Consider the following 23522-nt stretch of genomic DNA (forward strand, 5'->3'; position numbering starts at 1 on the left):
GTAAAAACACACATGCACATATTTTTTTCTTCTTTATTTTAATGTTATTGACCTCCCCAAGGCCGACAGAGGCACTTCAGTCAAAGAGGCTTTTGTTGTGGTAACAACCCTCTCTTAACTCTTTAACTTTGAAAAAGGAACTTTGACGAGCAAGGCCGCTGTTGTATTAACTTGCCTAAGAATCCAATTATTCCCGGTTAATCTTTTTGTTAAAACTTGAAGATTTAGAACAATCAAGTTCAAATATTCAGGTGCAAATTTTTTACATTCCTTGGTAATAATGTTGTATACGCATGATTGATTAATTAACTTAAGAAGTTTACATACGGCAGAAAATTTTAATTTCTCAGGAAAAAAACAACAACGACAAAACTGTTTTATCTTCAGTTGCACTCTGTTACCAGGTAATTTTATTTAAAACTGTAAATAACTTTTAGCACGTTTATAAACGTTACGTCAATTTGAACATTTTTAGATTTTTCAAATTAAAAAGAAAAAAAATTTAAAAATTTTTTGAAATAAAAAATATTATAAAAAATATTAACTTTTTAAAAATTACATTAAACTTAAATAAAATAACCTTTACTCTAAAGAACGTTAAAAAGTAATAAAACTCCTTTAGTAAAATCATTTGGTTCAAAACAGAGGCAATTTAGGGAGAGGGGCGTGGGAGTTGTTTCAGCCCCCCCCCCCTCTCCCTAAATTCTCAATAAATCTCCCTAAAGAAGGTGATTTTTAAGTTATAGTCGGGTTTTTTTTGACGAATTAACTCAGCTAATCGGGTATTTGACTCAATTCAGTTGGGTGAATTTTAGCTTTGAGTTAAGTGAATTTTAGTTTTGAGGATTTTCGTTGTCGTTTATTTGAAAAAAAACAACGAAAAACAGTCGGTTCTTTTTAAGGATTCACCTCCCCACCTCCTCCTTATTTAATTTGTAGAATTGCCTCTGCTTCAAAGCATTGATTTTAAAGGAATTGATAATAACTTTATTTATTAATATAACTAATACTTTAGTCAATTATTAAATTAGTCAATAATCAGTTTAAAAAAAGTCAGTTTATTAAAAAAAAATAGGTGAAAAAATGAATAAGCTGAATACTAACTTTAAGTAAAACAAATAAACGGAATATTATGCGATTAATTTACTCTATAATTTTGAAACTTAAAATTAATTTTAATAAATTTTAAGTTTCTTAAAATTTTATTAAAATTTTTATTTCGGATTAAAAAATGGTAAAAATTTATTTACTTTTTCTGATTTGAAATCGTCTGCAACTTGCAAAATATATTGCTTCCTTCAGTGTTGTTTGTAATTTAGTGTTAATTTATTTAAAGTGTTATTTTTGTAAGTAATTCGTAAATTTAACTTCTTCAGTATAAATTCGTATTGCAAGTCAATATAAGTCTTAATGTATATTACATATGAATCGATGTATACAAAAACGTTCTAAGTCATAAAAACTATTTTTTCGGGGAACGAGAAAAAACTTATTAATTCCAAAATTATTACCTTAATAAATTCAAAAAAAAAACCTGGGTGCTATTTGACATCTTAATATATTAGATTTGTTAAAAAATATATCAAAATTTGTGATATATATATATGTGTTATACATAGTTAAAGTTGTCTGACTTAAAAATAGTTTTTATGACTGAGAACGTTTTTGTATACATCGATTCATATATTGTAAGGTTTTTGACATTTTTCTCATAAAAAGAATGGCGAGACTCGTAGAAGACCACTAGGTCTTGTAATCGAGAACCGCTAGAACGTTAAATATAAATAAAATATCAAGATAAAACATAAATAGGCTTGAAAAAGTAAAAATATCAAGCAGTGGTCAAATATATATAATGTAAAAATAAAATATTTTTTTAAAATAAAATATTTAAGTATTTTAAGAAGTGAAAAAAAAAATATTCAGAACTATTGAAAAATTAGATTAAGTCAAAAGAATGTTCAAATTATTTATTTTTTATTTTAAAGTTTTTTTTCTGTTTTTAATTTTTAAGATTTCTTCATGGCTTTTCTAATTATATTGTATTTTGGGCTTTGCGTTTATTCACACGTCTCGGCTGCAATTTATATTCAGAAAGACTACGCAACGAATACCTGCGTACGAAATCACACAACTCTAGAGCTTCTACTAGCTTCAAGCTTGAAATATGCTTTTTTGAATAATCCTCCTGTGTGCGAATGTATATTTATTTTTATGTTATTTTTTTCTTAATAATTATATAATGCTGAAATTTTTTCAATATAAGAAACTCAATAAATTTACTTTTAGCTAACGATACAATGCCGGTGTCCAACAATGTCGCCACTATTAAAAAATCTTTTAAAAAGGTAATATTTATGTACTTTGTATGTATGCTGAAATTAATTTTTCAAAGAAATTTTTGCAATAAATTAAAACAGAAAACAAAACTAACAATACTGTATATTGTTAGTAGGGTGTGTTACTTTTGTTAATAGGGTGATTAACAAAAGTAATACACCCTACTAACAAAACAGAAAATGAGTAATGAACATTAAATAAAGCAACAGATATAAGGAGCCTAGTAATAAATTATATTAAAAAACAAAATTAGTTACGTCGATGAGAAAAATTCATACTAAATTAAGTTTTTACTAAAATTATGTAAAATGTTTTAAATAAGCATACAAATCATTTTTATAAATTTTTATTTAAATTCAAAAAATAAGTATTTTGATTGTTTTTGTTTTAGTGGTTCAGTTTGATAAAAGTTAACAAGGTTGTTTAAGTGTATAGATTATGTATGCTATATCTTATAACTTGCAGGGTTCTTTAAGTTTATCCTGTTTGCACAACCTAATACAAAAGTTGGTTACGCGTGTCAAATAAAAATTGACAACTGCTTTTTTATAAATATGATTTTATTTCTAAAAATGATGTTTGTTAAAAAGAAGTTAAAAAAATTGAAGTGATTTAACTCAGTAATAGGATATCTGGTCATGTTTTTAGTATGTCGTTAAAATAATTTATTTAGGGCAAATTGCCTAATGTGCGTTAAATAGTTTTCCCTTATCAAAAATTGAATCAATATTTTTGTAGTTTTGTAATAACAGCCTGCATTTCTAATAAATCACGCGTCGATTTTCAAGAGTTCCCATGATTTACTTTATTCTTGGGATCAGATAAGTCTATAAACAGTTGATGTAGCACAACTTCTGGACAAGCTACATACAACCATTGATTATTTTTGTGCCAGTTTAACTCAATCCTAAGAGGAGTTAGGAAAAATCCAAAAGAAGGTCTGAAAGCTGTATCTCCCTAAATAAGACATTAAAGTAGCTTTTGATGTATCTCTGCATAAGTCTAAAGCAACAGTATATATTGGCTAGTATATACGTTTTGAGTTTAATAAACTTAATTCTTTCGAGAAGGTGAAGAAAACTAAAAAAAAATTAGCATTAGTGTCGAGTGCTTTTTTACCAGTGTTTGTTTCTGCAATTAAATCTACTTTAAAGTATTTATATGAGTTTACTAACATGTGTGTTAGCAATCTCTTTATTAAAATCAAAAAAAATAAAAATATCCTTAATCAAAAACGGGTAACCCAATAAGTATTACGAAAGGGTGTCCGTCAGTTGTCTTAGAAGTTTTCTACGTACATAAGACATCCAACAGCGACAAAGTTACGACGTTATAGTTTAATGTTTTTATAAATGAATAAGTTATTTACCGTTTGAGTATTTTTCTTCTGGAATTTTTTAATTATTTATTATAGGGTTTGTTTGCACATTTTGGTATCAAAAAACGTATGTATTTTATTTTTACAATTTTTATTTTAATAAAAAGGGTTGAGCCAGTTCTACTTTAAGGGTCAAACCATATTATTATTATTCAAAATTTGTTTATACTTGAATTTAAAAACTTCATTGTCATCCAAACTTGTTTAAAAATCTTTAAATAAAATGAAAATAATAAAAGGAATTAAAATTTCTTCAAGTTTAACAGGTCATCACAAGCTTCTCCTGCGATTAAGTAAAAATGTATTCTGCTTGTGACACGCAATAGTTTATATATATATAATATATATATATATATATATATATATATATATATATATATATATATATATATATATATATATATATATATATATATATATATATGTATATAGTAAGTAAACGATCAATAAAATGGTCGAAAAATTTTCTTTTTTTCTGATTTTATTGTTTCCAATTGCTTAACTTTTTATACCAATTAATTTCATTGGTCCAAACATAGAAATGTTTGGATAAGATATTTACGCAACTATTTGTTCTTTATGGTTCTAATTTATGTGACTGCTTTGATTAAAATGTATAAATCAAATCTTAATATCCAGTTTTCATAACAAATGTGTCTTGATTGAATCTTTCCTCTTTTATTTCCGCTTACTGTACTTAGGTGTGAAGCGAAAAAAAACAAACAAGGTTTGAGTGCAAGAAATCTTGTGATATTCTGCAACCCATTTTTTCAAAGGCTCACTTTGTTAGAATTTACTCATTTTTACCCCAAATTTTTTCAACCGTATGAACGTATTAATTGATTTAATTCCTTAAATAATTTCTAATGACAGAAACAAAAGAACTCCTTGCCTTAGATTTTTTAAGAGTCTCGATTGCTTTTGTGCATTAATTCTCATATTTTAGGAAGGAGGGGGGGGGGGGGGTTGTTGGGTGGGGGTGGTAAAGAAACTAGATTTGAATTTTGCGTCCATAAAAACTGGTTCAAATTTTTCCTAAAAATATTAAAGAATCCCCTTTTAAATTTAAAATATTTACAGACTTCATCATTAATCCCAGTTTAATTTGAAGAAACAAAAGATTGAGGGATCATTTTGTATATGGTGCTTCTATAAAACAAATAAGTCTTGTAAAAACGACTTTTTTGTCTTTAAGGTTTAAAATACACATGTATTTTTTGTTGTTATTTATTACTTTGAGTATTGCTATCATGGTATGCATTCATTTTGTTTACTTCTCTTTTATTTCTAAGACATCCACAACTGGAATAAAAAATTTTATATAACCATTTAAAAGCAAGACAACTTCAAGGATCTAGAAAAAGTCTCTAACCATCTGTTAAATGCTTAAAGCCAAATTTAAAAAAAAAAAAAAATTAAAAATTATTCAGAAACATATATTAATTTTTTTTCATAGAATTTAAGGAGGTACTAAGGTGGTACTCAAAATAACATTTTCAATCTTCTATGTGCACTATATACTAAAACAACACTTAACTAAAGAAGTTAGCTTTGAAAAAATACTTTCAGAGATGCCACATTACCCTTAAAGATTTGATGAATTATTACATCTTTATTCCATTCTATTTTTAATGCATAAAAAAAGGACGTTTTTAAATAAAAATGAAAAAATAAGCATTTTAACAAGCATTATTTTTTAGTATATATATATATATTTATATATAAAACGATTATTATTTTTGAAATTTATAAAGAATTTGCTTTATCTGAGACCCAACAAGATATACTTTTAAAGTCTTTTTTTTTGATAATACTAGGGACCCGTAAAATTATCTTGGAACATATACCCCTGAATTATTATTTAAATCTAATTTCTTTTTGTTTAGTGTTAATTACTATATAGTACATATAAATGATGCAAAAAAATGCTTTAGAAAAAGTAATTTTTCAAAGTAGAAAATCAATGATTAAATCTAACATTTATAAAAAAAATATCAATAATAATTAGGATTTATAAAAATGCTTTGTTATAAGTTTTATTTACAAATTCCATTTTTACTGATAAAAATATTAACTATGTTACAAACTTACGTATCCAATACATAATCAAGATCTGGCCAAATAAGCTATTGATAAGGAAAAAGACAACTTTTCTGGTTAATTGCTTTTTATCAATGCTCTGTGATAAGTGGCCATGGCGCAGTGGTTAGAGGACTTGCTTTGGAAGCAAAAGATCCATTGTTCGAAGCAAGCTCTGGGCTTATTTAGCGCCATCAGTGAGGAAGAAAGCGTGAACTTCCTTGTTAATTGCTCTTCTGCGGTGCTCAGTGACAAGATCATTAGGTCTTCTTGGGGCACTCAAAAAAAAAAGAATACACATATAGTAGCAAATATAGTAAAAATTAAATAATCACAACACTCGATTTATTTTAAACATAAATAAGAGTTTCACGCATATTAGCGATCATCAAATCAGGGGCAAATCTACGGGGGTGTTATACCCTCCTTTTCCCGACAAAGAAGACGATTTTTAAGTTATAGTCAACTTTTTGAGGATTATAGTCGGTTAGTCAGGTATTTGACACATTTCAGTTGGGTGATTTTAAGTTTTGAGAAACTTTGTTTTTTATTTTGGATCAGTTGGTACTTTTTAAGGGTTCACTTCTCTCATTTTATTTCTAGATTCGCCTCTGCATCAGATATTACAAATCTTAAAAACTTAACGACATAATATTTTATGAACAAGTTTTTAAATACCAAAACTAGGGTAACGTGGAGCAAAATGATTTTTTTTTTTTTTTTTTTTTTTTTGTTAAACAGTTCGCGTTTATCATGATGCCAGCCCTACAAATTATTATTTGCAAGATTTTTAAATATGCAGTTGTGTTCAAAAACTATTTTGTGTCAAGAAAAATATATTGAGTCACTTAGAAATAAAAAAGTTGAATAGAAGTGGAATCATTTCATCCCTCGGCTTCGCGAAAATTACGAATTTTTAAGTACTGTTATTATATTTTTTCCTAGCCTTTTTTGATCACACTGAGTGGAAATTTTAATTAGAATCTTTAGGGCTTTTTCTATCATTTCCATTCTTTGGTATTTTATTTCTTCAATAAAATAGTCAGGAAATTAGCCAATTCGATGCCAACATGATGCGGGGCAAAACGAGACATTCTGTTTGTATTTGTTTTGCCGATATCTAATATTATGTCTGTTTAATGTTTTACATTAAAACAACAAACATAGCAAATATTAATATTTACGTGCTGTAGATTTAAATTTATTATACTGTATTTACTTACTTTTTATTTTATTAATTGAAATGTTTAGTTGTTATCCAATATAGAATTATGTTTTATATTTTGTTAACTTATATTTAAACATAATAAATACTTAATCAAATTGAAGCAAATAATTGCCTGATATTTATATTCACTATGTTTGTATTTTATAATCTTATTGTATTGATATGTAATTGTAAAGTAATAAAGTAAGTAGTATATAAAATATATAGTGAGTAGATTTAAGCATATAGGTTATTGCAGTAAACTATAAACAAAATACAATGAATTTTATGTGTACTTTAAAAACATAAGTTCAATATATGCATGTAGCATGTATGGTTTTATTAATTCTTGTAGTTGTTCTAAATATATAATATATAATATATATATATATATATATATATATATATATATATATATATATATATATATATATATATATATATTATATTATATATATATATATATATATATATATATATATATATATATATATATATATATATATATATATATATATATATATATATATATATATATATATATATATTATATATTTTTAGAAAGTGAAATATGGTTAGAAACTATATAAGAAAAACTGATTGTGGCAATTTTTCTGAGCAGAGCATGTTATAGGCAATCGACTCCGTAAAATTAAAGGAAATGTCACTGAGAAAAGCAGCTTTGACATTTAGTGTAAGTAAAGATGCTTTACATAGAAGGATTCAAAGAAAATTAAAGAGTTTAGAATCTTGTAATATTCATAAAAGATTACTTGGTTCATTTAAAAAAGTATTGCCAGATGATACTGAAAATCAATTAGTTAGCTACATTAAAGAAATGGATTCAGTTTATTATGGATTGTCGATAAGTGACATTCAACAAATTGTCTTCCAGTATGTAGAAAAATAAAACATAGTTCATCCATTTAATAAATATAATGGTGTTGCAGGAAGAGATTTTGTAAGTGAATTTTTGAATAGACATCCAGACCTTTCAATAAGAAAGCCTCAGGGGTTGTCTTTAACCGCTGTTTGTGCTATGAGTGTAACTGGACTATTTGTTCCACCAATGATGATTTTTAAGAGAAAGCGAATGAAATTAGAACTAATCGACCATGCTCCCACTGGAACAATTGGAGGGTGCTCTAAAAATGGATGGATTACAACTGATCTGTTCATGGAGTATATAAAATACTTTACTAAGTACACTAGAGCTTCTATAGAAAGTAAAATTCTTTTAATTTTAGATGGGCACAAAACTCATACAAAAAACATTAACTTGTTGGATTTTGCAAAGTAAAATGGAATAGTTATTATAACCTTACCACTTCATACTTCTCATAAGTTGCAGCCACTTGATCGAAGCTTTTTTAAACCATTAAAAACTTTTTATAATATAAAATGTGGATCATGGTTGCGTGAGCATCTTGGAAGAAAAATAACAACTGATCAACTTGGAGGTATATTCTCCAAAGCCTATCAACTTGGATGATGTATTCAACTTGGAGGTATATCCTCCAACTTGGATCAACTTGGAGGTATATTCTCCTATTGCCTCTGTAGAAATTGCCTGTTCTGGCTTTCGTACATCTGGAATTTGTCTTTTTTGTCTGGATTCTTTTTTTCTAATTCTAGACACTGAGTTTAATAATGACAAAAGATCTAATGTTATCTTACATAAACCTGATAAAATCGATTCACAAGTTAATTCGAGCACCTTATTACCATTGCCCTCAGGATCTTCAGATATTGATTTTAATATAACTGCATGATATATTTTACATTATAATATTGATTTTAATATAACGGCATGCTTTTCTAATATTGTACCAGTTCAAAAGATCATTTTACCACCAAAAAAGGGAGAAGAATTACAGATAATAACAACATCACATTACAGAAAATCACTATTTGAATCCTCTGAAAAATCAAAAAAGTTAAAAGAACGCAAAATAGAAAATAAAAGTGCATTAGGAAAAGGTAGAGAAAAAGTTAAAAGTTTAAGTGTTGAAGACTGGGAATGTTATGTTTGTAATGGTTTATGGAGTAAGGCTGCAAAAGGAGAGAAGTGGAGTCAATATTCAAAATGCACAACCTGGGCTCATTCAGACTGTTGTTCGTTTCAAAATACTGGTCAAGCAATATGTGATTTATGTGACTAGTGACAGTTTGAGTATAGCTGTAATATATTATAAAATGTATTTCTTGCTAATTCTCTTAAAGATCTGTTTTGTCTATCTTTATTTATTTAAATTATTAAAAAAAAAATCTGTCTCATTTTGCCCCGCTATGCCGGGCAAAATGAGACAGGATAGGTGCTGTCAATAAATGATCTTTGGTGACCAAACCACTGCAGTTTTGCAACTCATATTTTGTAAGCTTCAAGTAAGATGGTTATTTTTTTCAAAAGTATTAGATAAACTAGTGCTTAAGTGTCTCATTTTGCCCCTCGTTACGCTATGTTGCTTATTGAATCGTCAGTATATTTTATTTTCCATTTTCTTCAGAATATTTTTTTTGAATTGTTGACAGATAAAAAATTTATTACTAATTATTGGCGCATCTACATGATCCCGTACATATGGTTTAGTTGCTTTAAATTGTTATTTATTTTATACATTTTAGAAGTATATGTTATGAATATCCGTAATTTATCAAAAAAAATTTTACACGCATTTGAAATTTACGAATATCAATATATAGCACTTAGTTAATTGTTTAATTAAACATTTTTGGTTCATAAAACATAATTAAATACATCTATAATGACTTGTTTCGTAAGTTTTCTTCAAATGCGACAGTTCCGCAAGTTACTGTTGCGAAAGAATTTATTTCGACAAACCCCTAATTCCGGATGTAATCTAATTCCGGATGGTTTTAGTAAAAAGTTTCATAACTCCCTTAATATAATGAATTTAAGAATAGTTTTTTTTAATTAATAAACGTCTTTACCAGACAATTCGAAAAATATAAAAAAAATTTATATAAACTAATGCAATCATAAAAGATTTCAATTTGAAATCTCTTATAACTAAAAAAACAAAAAAAAAAAGGAAAAAAATAACTTTGACTTGCAACAAAAAAATTAAAAAAGTAAAAACACTATTTTGTGCAGAATTTTATGCTGATTATTTTAGCCAAAAAAAAATTAAATTACCTTTTGAAATAATTAAAAAAAATGAAAAACAAATTTGCTACCAGCCAAAAAAAAAAGACATCTAATTCTGGAGGAGGTAATTATTATTTTATGTACCTAAAAAAAATAATAAACAAATTAGTCAGCAGCAATAAACAAATACACTTTTGAGTCCCGGATACAGTTAATTACAATTGGCTATTTTATTTTTAATCACTTTCATACACATAATATATTATGTTCACGAAAGTAATAAAAAATAAAATAGCCACCAGAGAAAAAATAATTGACACTAATCCAGATACAGCTATTTTTTTTAGCATCCATAAAGTTAACGCATTTGTGTTAATTGTATTACTGTATTAAAGAATATGGATAATTTTAAACAAAAAGGAGAGCGAGAGAGTCGAATCCAGCTAGCTATTTAAGCTATTACTGAACAAAAGGATCATCTAATAATCGAGGAGCGCCAAGAAAGATGAGCAACATCACTGAAGCTATTATTGTTGACTTATTAAAATTTATGAGTGATATAGGCTTCGGCTTGAATAGAAAAGACGTGTTTATTGTTGCTGAAAACTATTTAAAAGAATCAAACCAACGTAGTCTATTCAAAGACGGCAAACCGACTAGAAAATGGTACTCCGGTTTCATGAATAAATATCGTAAAGAAATTTACCCAAGAAAAGTAAGCGGTATGCAAACTATTAGAGCTGTGGCCACACAACCAGCTATAATTGACAATTGGTTTGAGCAATTAGCAATAGCATATAATGAGCATAATTTAGGCGATAAGCCTTTTCAAATATTTAACTGTGATGAGTCTGGTTTGCAATTTGATCAAAGCAAAGTCAAAATTATTTGTAGAAAAGGAACAAAAAACCCTAAAAAGCTAGCACCATCGAATGAAAAGCAAATGACGACAATCTTGACTTGTTGTGATGCATTCGGTAATTATTTACCTCATCAAATAATTTATAAAGGCAAACATGTTATGAAAGACTGGTGCAAAGGCGTTGCCCAGAATGTTTATTATAACAGTAGTAGTTCAGGCTGGATGGAATCCGAACATTTTTTGTCGTGGTTTAAAACAGTTTTTTTGCCTGACGCAAACAAACTTTCAGGATTTAAAGTTCTAATACTTGATGGCCATGCTTCACATATGAGCTTAGAGTTAAAAAAAAAGCTTTAGAAAATTCTATTTTACTTTGGCGTTTGCTGGCTCATACCAGCCATTTTTTACAGCCACTAGATGTTGGCGCTTTTAAAACAGTAAAAGCACATGGAAGAGATTTGTCGAAAGTTATTTGACTAAAAATCACTTTCAAAGCCTGACTAATCGACATTTTCCGGCCATGTTTAAGGATCTCATCCAAAATGGTGGGTTTAAACCTGAAAATGCACGGAGTGGTTTCAAAAATACTGGTTTATTTCCAATCGATCGTTCGCAAATTTCTTCTAAAAAAACTTCCATTGGTGCTGTGTTTCAAGCTGTCGAAAACAAAAATATTGAAAATTTATTTGATTCTTCAACAGTATCTAGTCCATTAGTTATGGGAAATGCTACCAATACACCTAACACACGGTCAAGAATGTCAAATCGTGAATTTTTGCTTAAAGGTTTTGCTACTTTGAATAATGCTGTTCAACAAGTGGGGAAAGATATAAACAAATCAGTGTTAAATATGCTTCGAGATCAATTGACACCAACTCTAAATATAAGAGTTCAAAAAAGTGAGAGAATAAAGCGACCAGCTAATTATAATATGACTTCGGCGGATGCCATAGCTTACGATAAACTGAACAAACAAAAAAAAAAAAAAATTAGATAAACAAGCTGCAAAGAAATTTACTAGAGAACAAAAAAAGATTTCCACTGCTACTCAAAAAGCAAAAAATGCACAGAAAAGAGAAGAAAAAAAAAAGTCGAGACAAAGTCAGTCGTCTAAAATACCAGGTAAAAAAGGTATAAAGACAAAGAATCAATTAGAAGACCCTCATTTTCCTCAAGCTTCAAATAACGTTTTAGTATCTGATGATCTTCTATGTTATTCTTGCGAAGTTAATTGGACAAATAACTTAGATAACCAATGGCTTGCGTGTGAGCAGTGTTCAAATTGGTCATGCATTGAATGTGTCTTTGATTATCGTCCAACCATGGAATTTATTTGTAACGAATGTGTATAAAACAATATGTATTCTTTTTTTATTAAACGATTTCATTTTTTTAATGGATTAAAATAATTATTTTAATGTTAGTATTATTTGTGTATGTGTTTTTCTGTATTTCATACGCATTCCATAATCCGGAATAAGGGACATAAACACCTAATTCCGGATAAAAACAATATTTTTTAAAAATAAAATAAAAGATAGATTTATATTGCAAAAATATTATTTTTTATATCGTTTGATTTGTCTTGTTATGAAGTTTATTTATTTAAAAAAATTATTTCAAAATTCTTTATATTGAGCTAGTTATGACAATTTAAGTCCTAAACCGTCCGGAGTTAGGGGTTTTTACGGTAAGCTTTTAATTTTATCTCTGTTTCAAAAAGTAAATTTTTATATTGTCAATATTTTGTAATTCTGAAAATAACATTTATTTACAAACATTTTGGTTCATAAATAATCTGGACGATACGTGTAATTTTTTCTTGAAAATGAAGTGGACATAACAAAAACTAATTAAATAGTTTAAGGTTGATGTCTTATTTGAGAAAAACTTTACGTGCCTTTCTGAAGGTGCTTAAAGGGTCAAATTTGGGCCCTTATTCGGTACTGATGACGTCACGCTGAAGTATATTTTTTTTTATCAAACTAAAAAATACATGTTTACGTCAAACGTTAGATAAATTCTTGAGAAAACCTTATAATAAATAACACCATCTTAAGAAAAACTTACAAGCAGTTCTTAAAGGATCAAATTTGGGCCTTTATTTGGTACTGATGACGTCACGTTAATAACTTTTGCAAATATATATATGCATATATATATATATATATATATATATATATATATATATATATATATATATATATCTATATATATATATATATATATATATATGTATGTATATTTATATATATATATATATTTATATATATATATATGTATATTTATATATATATATATATATGTATATTTATATATATATATATATATATATATATATATATATATATATATATATATATATATATATATATATATATATATATATATATATATATATATATATATATGCTGCGTGCTTAGACCACAAGAATACTTTTGTATCAGCCTCTTCGTGACTTGTGTGCTCTCGATCCACCGAAGATTTTATTGCTCCTAAAAGTTGCGAAAATTACTAAACTTATACTGAAAATGTTACCTAAATACTAAAATTTAGTATTTAGGTAGTATTTATTAATTATTTTAGAATAACTAATATGTTTTTAACAAACAAATGATTTCGGCTATTGGCAACTATTTCAAGTTAAACTGCTGATTGAATAAGAAGATTTATCAATACCTATAGTATCAGTAGTAAATTAACTTACGAAGAAGATTCATCTTGTTTGTTTTGACGAGGCTACCATCAGATAATCCCAACGCTCATTAAATAAGGCTTAAAGAATAACATAGTATTTTTTTCTAAGTTAGACCTTCTCTACTTCTGGCAATAACTAGCAACCTCTCAAACATGCTTCTTTCGGCTGAGATAGTGAATAATTTTTCTTTAAGGCAATTAATTTTTTTCAATTTTAAATTATTAAATGATTGCAGACAACAAATTTTGATTGGAACGTAAAAAGAAACTGTTGAAGATTGAATGCATTCTCTAAAGAACCTTTGGAACTCTACCTCCCCGATGGGTTGTGTATTCAATAAATTTTCTTTTAACTCATCAGGTGCTTCTATTCCAGAACAAATATTTACCAAAGAATCTCTTTGCTCAAAAAGACCCCAACTAGTTGTTAGTATCAAAGCTCTCTCTACACATCTGTTGTTGAAATATTATCTTGATGGTTTTAGATCTTTTGGTGTTTGTTTTTTGGTTGTGATTCCCATGTCATTTTTTGAAATTGATATACATTTTGAAACAGTATGATTTGTAAGTACCCAGCGTTGAATGGTTCCTTCAGATGTACTACAACCTTTTATTCCCCCTTAGCGTTTCTGATTACGATTAATTGCTTGTTCGATGGACTAATCAGATGGAACTTTGTTAAACGCACCGCTCTTTCTTCTTACGGAGAAGTTTCCATCCCTGTTTTCAAAAAGATAATAAATTATAAAGATTTAATTTGAAGCTATTTTTAAAACTAAAACTTTTTGAAATCCGAACAAAATATTTTGTAGTATTCTGTGCCCGAGATACTAGCTATGAGTCGAGGGATGCCAGCTTTACTTACAGCGTTTTCTTTTAACATGTTTGCTGCACTTTCCGTTACGCATTTTATAAGCATTTCACTCCGTTCCTATCTTTACTAATCTTTTTGCGATAGCAAATGCAACATTCTTCATCTGCAATCATTTTTCCTGAAACAAGGAAACTATTTTAACTTTGAAGTAGTACATAAAACAATAATTAACGTGAAAAGTGAGGGTAATTTACTTTGTTTGCATTTCCCACCCAAGGGTTTTTTAATTTACCTGATCTATCTCTTTTCGAGCTGAGCTTCTGCGCTCAGATGGTGCATGAAGATGCATCAACCACGACTACACTCTCATTGACTTTTTCGGCTCTATTTTTCTGATGTTGTAGAATGTTTAATATTTTTATATTCACATACTTATCGTAATATCTTTGATGAAACAAGAGAGTTAATGGGCACGTATCAGGTAGAATGTTTATAATTTTAAAGTCATTTCGAATTTGACTTAAGTAAAAAAAAAATATTATTATCAAATCCATGCTTTAAGCAGTATATAAATAAACAAATTGAGTCGGACATTTAATTTGTGACTTACCAAGCATTCTTCACTTTCGCAAGCGCATTTTCAGTAAAACCACGCAGTTTGATATTATTATGGCCAAATTCTCCTCAATGAAGTATGCAAGCATTTTTAATTTCTTATTTAGCAACTAGATTAAGATGCTGCAATTTTTTGCTACTCGTCATTATTTACTTTAATAATAATAAATAAAAATAAATAAAACTCATTTTTTTAGTAAACAGTAAAAGTTTTCCTTTTTTTTTTAAAGTAGCGACCAGACGAAAATATGTTTAATTTTTACATTTCTATCCATTTAGCGATCAAATTTTCATAATAATTCTTGGACTTTTTCAACTTATATTTCGGAATGAGTACTTGCGAAAGAACATCGGCAATTTTAAATGTTTTGATCGTTTCGGTACGAAATGTAAGTTTTACGTTACCAATATCCTTCCGAAAGAACTTTTTTTCTAAAAAGTTGTCGTTTTCAGCAAAATTTCATGAATAAAATGCTTTTTTTTGCTAAAGTAAATTGAGTGTTTATTCTTAAAAATTTAAGAAAACAAAAGAAATCAAGCCTGTTATATAACGTAAAAAAAAAACGAACCCATATGAAGCAATCATAACTAAAATCCATATGAAGTAACCATAACTAAAACAAAAAATAATAGTCAACCAAATATTCCTCAAATATGCAAAATTTTATAAATGATTTTTGAAATTGAAAAACATATACGCTGGTAAAAAGATACAAGGAATAAAAAAATGCTTTTCGGAAACAAATGCTTTAAAAATGTCAAGAAATGCTTTTGCGTAAAACTTTTTTTATTTTTTTATTTTGTAATTAAAGTGATTCATTTAAAATAAAACACTTTAATTACAAAATAAATGACACAATTCTGTAATTAAAGTGATTCGTTTAAAATGAAAATGAAATGTAACGAAACTCTATAAAAAAAAAAAAAAATTAAAAGCATACAAAAAATAAAACTGTAAAGTGTTAATAATTATTAAAGAAACAAGAGAAACTTGCAGAATGATAGATAGTCTAGTTGTACTTACCTAAGAAACAAAGGATCTGTGGTTCAAACCCCACATCCGGGCAAGTTTCGCGGCATCGGTTAGGAAGAAGGCGTGAAGTACCTAATAAATGCTCTTCTGCGGTGCTCTGTGATAAGATCGTACGAATTTCTTGGGGTACCTAAAAAAAAATAATTAAAAAAAGCCCTTTTTTTTTGAACTTTAAAAATAGTTTTAACTTCACAAAATTTTATGCTAACACCTAAGTCACATGCTATAAAATGCAAAATAATCAAAAGCAGGTACATATTATACTTGATACATATTGATAAAAATATTGTTGATATGGTTTATGATTGTTAAGATATAGATGGCGATGTACAACTTATAAATGAAATCAATTTACTATCTATATATTCCTTTTTTGTATTAACAGATAATATTTGAAGTTTTTAAGTTTTAAAGTTAATTTTAGTTTTCAATTTTAGCTCAATATACGTTCATAAAAATATTTATAATTGGAACGAATTTTTAATAATATTTTTAGAGAAATTGTTTTTTTTTTTTTTTTTGTAATTATGGTATTTTTTGATATATATATATATATATATATTAGGGATGTGATTTTTTGGTAAATTTTTGGTATCTCGATATATATATATATATATATATATATATATATATATATATATATATATATATATATATATATATATATATATATATATATATATATTAGTAAAAAATCACTTAACAAAAATTTTTTCCATTTCAAACCCCACATCCGGGCAAGTTTTGCGGCATCGCACAGTGGGACGAAATCCCGATTTCATGGCCATAAGTCAAATTTTTGAGTTTTATATTTTCGTCTTTTTACGTTCAGATCTTGTTTACAGATAGTCCTAGAACAAAATTCCGAATAGGGCAGGTATATACCTGCTCTAGGGTGGCCTGGGCGTCAGTTGACATTTAGCCTCCATTTGGTACGCACTAAACAAGTGGACACGTCGAAAAATTCTTGCCTGTTTCAAAGTGCTTTTAAACTGAAGAAACTATTTCAATTGGAATTCGGCAAAATGGAATCACTTTCTGGAGGCATGTAGAATATATAGTTATGCACTGTTATTGCTAATTTCAATTTTTTTCATATTTAAATCGCGCGACAAGTAAACATAAAAAATTGTAAATTTTTTATCTGAAATCGATTTTCTAATGTCGTTTTAAAAATTTAACCGCGGTTATCCACCTTCTTTTGACAAGGAACTGATCGTGTATAGTGTTAAATATAACATATTAAAAAACTGGCTGCCATTGAGTGCCATTTTAATAATGAGACTAGTTTTTATGGAGGAATGCGTGGTGCGACATTAAACAATGTTAATAGATTAATGTCGCACCACGCATTAATGGTCATGGAAATTAGTGAATTAACATTATTTAACAGCACTAATTACATTTTAATGCAATAACTTTTTATTTTAAATATATGCTTTAAAAGTTACTTCTCATTCCGTTTTATGATAATCTCAAAGTTTTATAAAATAGTCCTCAAAGAACTTTCAGCAGTTATTACTGTATTTTTTTTTACAGAGTTTTCCAAATCTTCAAATATGGAATTTTCAAGAAAAGATATATTCTTTATGGTGAAAGACAGTTTAAAAAATGAATATAAATTCATCATTGATGTTTTGAAAGATGCAATTTTCAAAAAAACGGAACATGTGATCCAAGTAGGCGTGGATGAAATGTCATTATCACGGTTATTTTCAAATTTTTGATCGAGATGGAGAGCAGCAGGAAGATGGGAAGATTTTTTTCTGAAAAAAAATGAAGAATGGTTGAAGGGCACCGTACAATTTTCAAAATTATCCAATACTGAATGCACAACACCTGAGAAGATTGTAAAGAGTGATAATAAAAAAGGAACATGTGGGCGACCCTCGCAATCCTTTGCTTCATCTAGTGAGAGATCAAAGAGGCGAAAGACTCAAGAAGTACGTTCTACTTTATCTACAGAAGAATTGGCATATGCTGCTCAAATGAGTTTAAGGACTTCTGGCCAAGTACATGCTGCTCAAGTTGTTAAAGATGTCACATTAACAACCCCAACAAGAGCCTCAAAATATATATCCGCTGTTAGTTCACAAAATGAAGTACCTTTAACCCCAAATGAAGCACTTTCTTTAATGATCGAGAAAGGAGAATCAAAGCACTCTTATCAACTATCAAGAAATGTAGCTAGAGCACATAAATGCAAATTATACCAATCATACCTTGAAGTAGAAAAAGCAAAAAAACGTTGAAATCCATCAGTTGTGTACACAACTGTTAGTGAGTCGTGCGCACAGATTGAACTACAGGCTTTACTTGATCATACCACATTTAGAATTATACAACTTCAGGCTGATGTCATTGATACTCTAAATCCAGAAATTCTGCAAAAATTAGTACTTTACTGTAAATGGGGATGTGATGGAAGCAGCGGTCAAAGTGTTTATAAACAAAAACTTACTGAGACTGGAAAATCTGATGAAAGCATTTTTTATACTTCTCTTGTACCTTTACAATTAATACACAACAACCACGAGATGGGTGAATCAACTATTGTGTGGAAAAATCCTAGACCATCATCTCCGCGATTCTGCAGACCAATACGATTGCAGTTTGTACATGAAGATGTACAGTCAACATTGAAAGAAGTTACCGACATTGAACTGCAGATTGAGGGTCTTGCACCATATGCTAATGAACAAAATGGAAAATCCATTTCAGTAACTTATTGTATGTCATTTACGATGATAGACGGTAAAGTCTGTAATGCAGTAACTGGTACCACTTCTACACAACGCTGCTTCCTGTGCAAAGCTTCCTCTAAAGAATTTAATGACATCAACAACATTATAAAAATGGACATTACAACAGATAATTTAAGATTTGGCATATCTACATTGCATGCATGGATTCGTTTTTTCAAGTGCTGTTTGCATCTGTCGTATAAGCTAACAACTGAAAAGTGGCAAGCTCGTCGAGAGGAAGATAAAAAGAATGTGAAAATACGTAAGGAAGAAATACAGACTCAATTTAGGATAAAACTGGGGCTTATCGTTGATAGACCAAAGCCAGGATATGGAAGCTCTAACGATGGAAATACAGCGCGCCGCTTTTTTCAAAATGCTGCTATGTCTGCTGAAATAACAGGAGTCGATGAAAAATTAATTCACCGATTTCATGTTATTTTGCAGGTAATTTCGAGCGGGTTTGATATAGATGATGAAAAATTCAAAGACTATTGTGTAAATACCGCCCATTTATTTGTTGCTTTATATCCGTGGTATTACATGCCTACATCTGTACATAAATTGCTGATCCATGGAGCAAAAACTGTAAAGTATGCCCTTTTACCGATTGGACAACTTTCTGAAGATGCCCAAGAGTCACGCAATAAGGACATTAAAAACTTCAGATTACATCATTCAAGAAAATGCTCAAGAGAATCGAATATGAGAGACATTTTTAATTTTTAATTTTTATTTGGAGCCGCCATTTTGAATTTTTTAAAACTGACCTCAGATTCCTAATCAGCGACCTCGAAAACCCTTATGTTGGTAATTTAGGAATTTTGGCCACAAAATCAGGATTTCGTCCCACTGTCCATCGGTTCGGAAGAAGGCGAAAATGGAAAAAATTTTTGTTAAGTGATTTTCTACTAATATATAATTGCTCTGTTCTTTTAAGAACATTGAGCACTCTATTGTGTAGAATACTTTTTAAAGTTGTTTAAATATATATATATATATATATATATATATATATATATATATATATATATATATATATATATATATATATATATATATATATATATATATATATATATATATATATATATTTATGTATATATATATATATATATATATGTATATATATGTATATATATATATATATATATATATATATATATTTAAAAATACGTTTATATTTTAATAAATAACTTTTGAATTCACTTCACAAAGCAATATTATTGTTCCTCAATGTATTTTAGTAAAAAAAAAAAATCTTCGCGAGAAAAGACAAACGCAAACTCCATCTTGGAGACAGCCCACTGGAATGCCCCAAGGAACAGTTATTACATATTGCAACTCTTCTAGTTGTTGTACACCTAAAAAAACACTTATTCCACTCGGAAACACATACAATCTTTGTAGAGAATGTGTTCATCTTGTAACTTTACCAGGAAAGTAAGAAAAAATATTTTTAACTTTGCTTTTTTGTATACCAATTTAATCTATTAATCAAATGCGTTAGCTTTCAAATTAATCTATGGTCTTAATTTGTTTCTTCAGGGACTTTACTTATATTGAAAACTTAACTTTTTATTAAACGTACTGGTGGTGGTATATATACATTATATTGGGAAGTCAGTCTTTTTCGAGTTTTTTTTTAAATATTTTGATAATGCATATTCATAAAGTTATTAGTTTCAAAATTGTTAGAATTTATTATGTATGATAGATTTAATAATTACTTAACGGAGAACAATAAGGATATAATATACTGTATGTTAAACAGTTTGGGTTCAAAAAAAATCATTCAACAGATCATGCAGTAATAATAATTTTAAAAATGCTTCAATAGCATTTGACGCTATTAACCATGAAATACTTATAAAAAAAGCCAGAACTCTATGGAGTATTAAACAATAACTTACTCTGGTGTAAAAGTTACCTATCAAACAGAAAACAATACATAATATATACAGCAAATGAAAGAGAAAAACATATTAAATCTTGTTGTGTTTCCCCAAGGATCAATCTTTGGGCCATTATCATTCCAACTCTATATAAATGATTTATATTTAGCATCAAAAATTTTAAATGTTATAGTTTTAAATCTTAGAATACTTAATGAAGAATTTATAGAAATAAATGAGTGGATTACATGCAATCAACTTTAACTAAATGTAGAAAAAACTAAATTTGTGTTATTCCACAAACCTAGTAAGGATCACCTTTCTTTAAAGTTACCCATCTTCTTTATGAATAAAACATTTGTTATAAGAGAGTCAACTGTTAACTTTCTAGAAGTAACGATAGATGAAGATATGTCATGAAAATATATCAATACTATATTAAATCTATTGAGAATAAAATCTTCAAAAATATTTCAATACTATATAGAGTTAAACCATTTCCTAATACTGAGTCTTTAAAAATTATTTTTCATTTACTCATAGTTATCTTTCCTGATGCAATATTACAAGCAATATTGCATGGAAAAGTCGCACTTTTTTATTTTTAACTTGTAACGTAACCTGAAGGTAATATAAATGATGCAAACAGGGCTCGGAGATAAGACAATAAATGTCTTCTTCTTGCTCCATTTATTATATATGTACGATCTTACTGCAAATTATATTATACGGCAAACAAAATTTATATATAATATTATACATAATATATATATAATATATATAATATGTATAATATATATATAATATGTATCTTAATTATATTTTAAGCTATTCTCCTCGTAATCACAACCATGTCACGTGTCAAGACACCGATTATTATGAAACTTGTTTAACAGGTGAAGGCTCGTGTACGACAAACACAATGGCAAAATCGGTGACATTTAACAATGCTGGTATTTCACAAACAGTGACGTTTATGTTTGGAGCATCGTGTTCATGTGAAATTCGCACAGATTCAATATTTGCAGCTTTTATTTAGTATTTTTCTTAAGAAATTTAATTATTATTTAATTACTTGTAAATACTTGAGTTTAGATTTTTTTTTTTTTTTTCTGTTTAACATAGTATAATAATTTTTACAATGCTCGTTTAAATATATATAAAATAAATTCTGTTACAAGAGTATACACTAGTATTACAATAAAATAAGGTTAAAGCAGATAGGAACTCAAAGAAGATAAGGATAACATTACGTTATCGCAATCTTTTCATAGAGTTCCTTTATAAAAGAATAATAAATCGTAGATTTATATAATAAATAAGAAGAGTAATAAATTGCTTTAATAAATCGTAAATATACAGCATTAATATCGAGTATAATATAAATATAAAACTCATAATAAATATACTAAAGAGACCGTATTAAGAAGTATATAACACATATAATATAAAGCTCGTATTAAGAAGCAAATAAGTAGCAAAGTTACCGGTAAAATAGTCAAACAAACAAAAAATTTATTACCTAAAATAAAAATAATTTTTTAATTATTAAGATCATTACATTTTAAAAATTCCTTTTTTTGCTTGAAACTTAAATGAACTTAAGGACTTCACCGTAAACTTAAAATCTTTTTGACATTCATTCCATAATTTAGGTCCTCGATAAGATATACAATATTCTGAGAGTTTGCTACATTTCCGAGACAATTTATAGTTAATGTTTCTATTTGATCTTAGATTATACTTATCATTTAGCTTTATTTCGAACTTATCATTAAAATTTACAGGTAAAAGATTGTTGTAGTATCTATACATAAAAATTAGATGTTGATAGATATTTATTTCAAATATATCCATCATTTTCATATCTTTCATGAGAGGTTTTGCATGTTCACGTTTAAATTTAGAGTATATGATTCGGCAAGTGTGTTTTTGTAGCTTATAAATTTTTTCAAGTTTTGTTTTATCCATACTTGCCCATGATATATTAGCATAGTTAATGAAACAGTGAATCAGCCCAAAGTATATCAATTTGAGACTTGAAATATTCACGTATGGGCGGACTCGATACATTACGCCAATAGTTCTGGCGATTTTTGATTGAATATAGTTTATCTGGGGAAGCCAGGATAAACTTATCCCTACGGAACTCTGCATACGACATTAAATGTTCCGGATTGTTCATTATGAACATATTGCTTTCTATCTGTAAGATATCTTTTTATCCAGGAATATGTTGTATTATTTATACCGTAATGCTTAATTTTTTCTAAGAGAATGCAATGGTCAACTGTATCGAATGCTTTAGATGGATCTATAGATACTCCGAAAGTATATTTGTTATTGTTAAAACCATTAGTTATATGGTTGACTAGTTCAATAATTGAATTGTTTTGGGTAAAACAAACTGTTTATAGTGAAATACTCGAATATTCTATTATAAACTACGCGTTCAAACAATTTTGAGAATACAGAAAGTAATGATATAGGTCTATAGTTTGTAATGTCCGAATGATCGTTGCATTTATAAATTGGATTATTTTAGCTATTTTAAGAGCATCAGGGAAAATACCAAACTTTAATGAAAGTTTCAGTATAACAAAAACAAAGGTTTGCTTAAGCTAGTTTTGTTAAAAATCACTATATTACTAGATATTTCATCATATCCTGGGGATTTTTTTAAAGAAGAGTATGCTATTTCAAATTCTTTATAACTTAATTCATTATCATATAATATTTTTTTATTTG

The 23522-nt window shown here is 27.9% G+C and overlaps 1 protein-coding gene across 1 annotated transcript; it reads left to right on the forward strand.

Moving 5' to 3' along the window:
- Window positions 1–290: 290 nt before the first annotated feature.
- Window positions 291–21951, forward strand: LOC101241165 (uncharacterized protein T16H12.9). Its single transcript, XM_065800680.1, has 6 exons — window positions 291–404; window positions 2015–2200; window positions 2290–2348; window positions 3755–3785; window positions 20127–20322; window positions 21603–21951. Exons 2-6 carry the CDS (start codon window positions 2023–2025, stop codon window positions 21811–21813), a joined length of 675 nt encoding a protein of 224 aa, XP_065656752.1. The 5' UTR covers window positions 291–404; window positions 2015–2022; the 3' UTR covers window positions 21814–21951.
- Window positions 21952–23522: the final 1571 nt, after the last annotated feature.

Source organism: Hydra vulgaris, chromosome 07, assembly GCF_038396675.1.
Source record: "Hydra vulgaris chromosome 07, alternate assembly HydraT2T_AEP".
NCBI classification, from domain to species: Eukaryota; Metazoa; Cnidaria; class Hydrozoa; order Anthoathecata; family Hydridae; genus Hydra; species Hydra vulgaris.